This window comes from Egretta garzetta, unplaced genomic scaffold (assembly GCF_000687185.1).
Source record: "Egretta garzetta isolate BGI_Z169 unplaced genomic scaffold, ASM68718v1 scaffold280, whole genome shotgun sequence".
NCBI classification, from domain to species: Eukaryota; Metazoa; Chordata; class Aves; order Pelecaniformes; family Ardeidae; genus Egretta; species Egretta garzetta.
Window position 1 is genome coordinate 705751 of NW_009258219.1, and position 4330 is coordinate 710080.

The 4330-nt window shown below is 49.4% G+C and overlaps 1 protein-coding gene across 1 annotated transcript in view; it reads left to right on the forward strand.

Annotated features, from left to right (window-relative positions):
* Positions 1 to 1646, forward strand: part of SNCG (synuclein gamma) — a 16481-nt gene extending 14835 nt beyond the window's left edge. The window contains exons 4-5 of the mRNA XM_035889870.1: positions 374 to 447; positions 1561 to 1646. Coding sequence (XP_035745763.1) covers positions 374 to 447; positions 1561 to 1581 — 95 coding nt within the window. The 3' untranslated portion in view covers positions 1582 to 1646. The remainder of the gene's footprint in view (positions 1 to 373; positions 448 to 1560) is intronic.
* Positions 1647 to 4330: the final 2684 nt, after the last annotated feature.

Genomic DNA, 4330 nt, shown 5'->3' on the forward strand with positions numbered 1-4330 from the left:
GGAAAGGCTAGGCATGATCTATCTTACTTCAGGTAAATTTATCTGTTTTTCCCAAATTTCTTCACTTGGAAGGAGTCAAAACTCTGGTCTCGGTGATGGGAAAGAAAAAAAAAGAACTGATTTTCTGTATGAAAAAGAGCCTAAGTGAGGCTGTAAGAAATTGAATTGCTTGTTCATAGGCATCTGCTCTAACAAGCTGCACAAAAAATGGATTTCAAGCAATATTTGCCATCTATTAACCCAGTATTTTATTTGTGTGTGTAATGCTCAAACCCGTTTCGCGCAGTCTGCTCAAATATTTTGCATGAGATTAGGGCGATGACTCTGTGGGTGCTGGTAAGGACAGACATCTCGCTTGTGGCTTTATTTGTAGGTTTGGCCGTTCAGCCACCGGAGCAGCCGGCGGGAGAGGGGGCCCCGGCAGCAGGCACAGGCGGCGGCGGAGAGGTAAGGTGATGCCGCAGCCCTCCCTTCCCCGTGGTCCCCAGGCCCTCGAGACCGCATATGGGCTTCTTCTGCGTTGCTGGTTTTCCCCAGGACAATTTCCCCGTTGCTTTCTGCCATCATACGTCTTCTGCCCATCAGTGGAGCCCATCAGTATTCCCATTTTCAGGAGTTATTTGATCACACCCTGAGCTCATGGGTTCTCACTTTTGCCACTTCCTTTTTCAGGACCAAGAATTTGCCGTGAGTGACAGATCGGACAGGCTAAACTGCTGCTTGATTTGGGCCTGTAATAGTTTAATGTTATCCTGTGGTTTTATCGTGACATGGAATAGCTTTTTCCACTGGTTGCAGCCATGCTTTAGAAGAGCTTTAGCTAACAAGTTAGACTTTTCCATAGATTTTTAGATAGCAAGCTAGATTTTTCTATAGATTTTTCTATATTTAAATTCATTCTTTTAATTTTTGACCTATTCTACCTGCAATGTCCTTTTGAAGCCCTGGATCAAAGGTCTGTCTCCAGAAGGACAACCTCTTGTTGCCCAACATGGAATTTCCTTTACAATTTCAGCGCTAAGACCTTTGGCTGCCGGCTCCGCAAGCCCCGCAGTACGGCACGCACCCGTACTCCCCAGTTTTCAGCATCTCTGAAGCTCAGACTGTTCTCACCATGCCCGAAGCTCCCAAAAGTCTCAGCTTGCACCTACCAGCCTCCACCAGCCATCCCCCACCAGTGCTACTGCTTGGCATCCCAAAAATGATCCCTGCTAATCTGACTGATTTCATGGCTGCACATCGGGGCGGGAGGCAGACCTGGGAGCGGAAAGTAGGATGCTGCAGCTGGTGGCAGCCCGGCCTCGCGTTAGTTCAGCTCCCACCACATGCAAAATCACCCCCTCGTTTTCCTCAAGGGTCTGAGTTACGGCGGGAGCGTGTCTGGTTCCCAGAAGGAAGGGATAATTCATTTATTTTCTGCACCACATACAGTCATTGCTATGTAGCTTTTGACAGTTTTTTTACGTGGTGGCTACCAGCATTGATTTTTCTCCTGATTTTATGAATAGATGTTTTCCACTGGCAATACCTAACTGTTTTCCTGTCTGTCTTCTCTCACAGGATGAAAATGATGGCAATTAATCAACTTAGGGACTTCTAGCTCACAAGAGAGCATTCCAAGAGCATACATGGAAATATTAGCTGACACTACAACAGGAAAATCCCTCTTTCCATAAACTAACTCAGCTCTACAGTCCTTCACCTCCCTCAGAAACCGATTGTACAATGTATGTAAGCCAGACTCTGGTTGTAAGTGAAGTGCAGCCGTACCAGGGTGCGTGTCTCCCTCCCCACCTCCCTCGTGGCTTCCCGACCCACTCGCTTTACGTGTTTTGGTTGGATTCAGCGATCCGTGTCTCGTGTCCATCTGCACTGGCACCTGGGATCTCTAGGTATCGTGGAAATATTTTTTTTTAACTAATAAAAAAGTGTTTGAAAAAGCTTTTTGTTTTGTCAGTTTTATTTGCACATTTCAGAAGGTGATCCTGCCAAACCCACAAACTCTTCCTGTGAAAGTGTGATATTAAAATACAGGGATCTCAGGACTGTGAGGGCCTTAGATCATGATGTGAAAGACGGGAGAGAATGAAAAATTGTATTTCTGAAGTCAATAGCGTAGGTAGGCCAGCTTTCTGTATCTAAAGGTTGAAAAATAGAGATTTCACTTTTTAAATATTCCCCCATGTTTAAGAGAGAGTATGGGGGGGAAAGATGGCTTTGTAAAGGAACATGGAAGTCATGTTGAGCTCGGTTAGCATTTGTTCTTTGCTGTTCATTCTGCTTACACCAGAGCTTGAAAACTTTATCCTGACGTCTTCTGGGTGTAATGAACAGCTAGAAGGCAATGAAAGAACCGTGAGGGGCACTGACCTGTTAGATCAGAACCGCGTTCCTGCTGGCAGGGCAGGCGGGATTCCCGTGAAACACGTGAGCCTGATGGTGCCGCGGGAGAACGGCCGGTGCGGCGCCAGTGCCGGGGCTGGTACCGGTTGCAGCAGGGAAGCTGCTGAGAGAGAGCAGTAGTGACCTTCCCGCCGTCACAGACGTAGAGAGCGGGAAAATATTGCTCCAAGCTCGCTGGAAATAATGAAGGAGGAGCTTAAAGCGCCTCAGTGAGTAGGGATCTAAAAATGGGGTCTTTTATTCACCCTACAGGCAGAGCCCCCGTGAATCCACGAGAAGCCGTATAAACTGTAGAGATGTAAGCTGCTTCCAAACCAGACTGTTAATCTTCGTTCAGCTGCATAATGATGCTGACTATTACAGGAGAGACTTGCTCTGGCGTGGAAGGATCTAGCACGTGTGGTATCAGCCTCTCTCACACATTAACAATACACGTAAAGCTTTTGCCTTGCAGAAACCGCAGGGTTTCCATCCAGAGCGGAGGTTTGATCTCGACAAGGCAAGCGAACGAAAGAGCCCTCGCAGAGATAACAAGGCCCCTTAAAGGAAGCTGTATCCGAAATGTGCATGCTCTCCTCCGATGCCTTTCAAAACCTCTGCAGAACTTGCCAGTTAAGTGGAATAACTAAAATGGGGGCCAAGGTAAGAGGGTGTAAAGGGCTGTGATTCTCATGCCCAGCAGCAGGAGGCTGGAGCCCATTCTTAGTGCTCGCTAGAGAGAGACAGGGAAAAACCCCTCCTCTCCAAAGCTTTGCTTTAGGGGGATACAAAAAACAGGGGAGGGAAGAGCCAGCCAGAGGAAAAGAGGATTTGGGCACCCTCACTAGCCACAGCACGTGTGGGAGGCAGGGGCAGGTATCGGCTGGGCCAGGCTGTAACTCCAAGCGAGGAGCAAGCCGCTCCCCAAGTGCCCGTCTCTCAGGGAGGCTTCGCCCCTGGTTCAAAAGGCTTTAAACCAGGAGAGAAGGGCGATTGCTGAGCCCAGCATGCAGGCATGCTGCTGCGCCATAGAGCTACGTAGCTGCGTCGGGGAGAGGCTTGCAGCACCCTGCATCCGTACGCTGTGCTGCAGCTTCTTCCCTGTGGGAAGGGGGGGACTTAACTGGTATTTACAAACCTACATCTAGGACTGCGAGCCTAAAACCACTGCTCAACTGTTGCCTAACATAGTGCTGCTGAAAAAGTCCAAATGTGTCCCAAAGCTCTGCCTCTGCATGTGCCTGCTTCTCACATCCCTGAGCACTGTTTTGTGCCCAGGCTGGCCGGGAGCCCAACACTTCCCCGACATAGCCCCAGCCTAGGTCTGGTCTAGTCCCGTTGCCGTCAGACTCGGAGGAGTGCTTATCCATCTTGCACAAGGCAATCGCGAGCCTTCAAGACAGCGCTGAGGACATGTGGCTTCCTCCCGCGTGAGCATCCTGCATCAGTCAGCAGGAGTAGCATAGCGCTGTGGTGCTGAGGCTTTCGTCTGCATTGAAAGGCAGCTTATTTTAACCGGTTCATAAGTGCATTGCAACCCTAACACATCACAAGAAGATACTCTGTGCTGGTAATAGCCTATCAGAAAAGAACTTGGATTAAAACTCAGCTTTCTGAAGGTCAGACAAAACCCTGCCTGCACGACTTTGCGCAGGTCTGTTAGCAGTACAGAGTTTCCCTTGTCAAGCTTTGGCACTGCTTTTTGGGGTGGATTCCAGCATGGGAGGGAAGCAACCTCTGTAGCTCTGCTTCTCAGCTTTTCCTCTCCCAGGGACCCCCAGGTGGGGTGGGCAGCATGGTCGTGTGCCAGAAGGGTAGAGCCACGGCGCTTCTTCCCCTCGGCGTGCCCAGAAAAATATACAAAGCTCTCCTGTAGACCTTGCCCTCGGCTTACATCCCAGCTCACATCCTCAGCTTTCCTTTTCTCTCCTGGGATAGGACCAGTTAT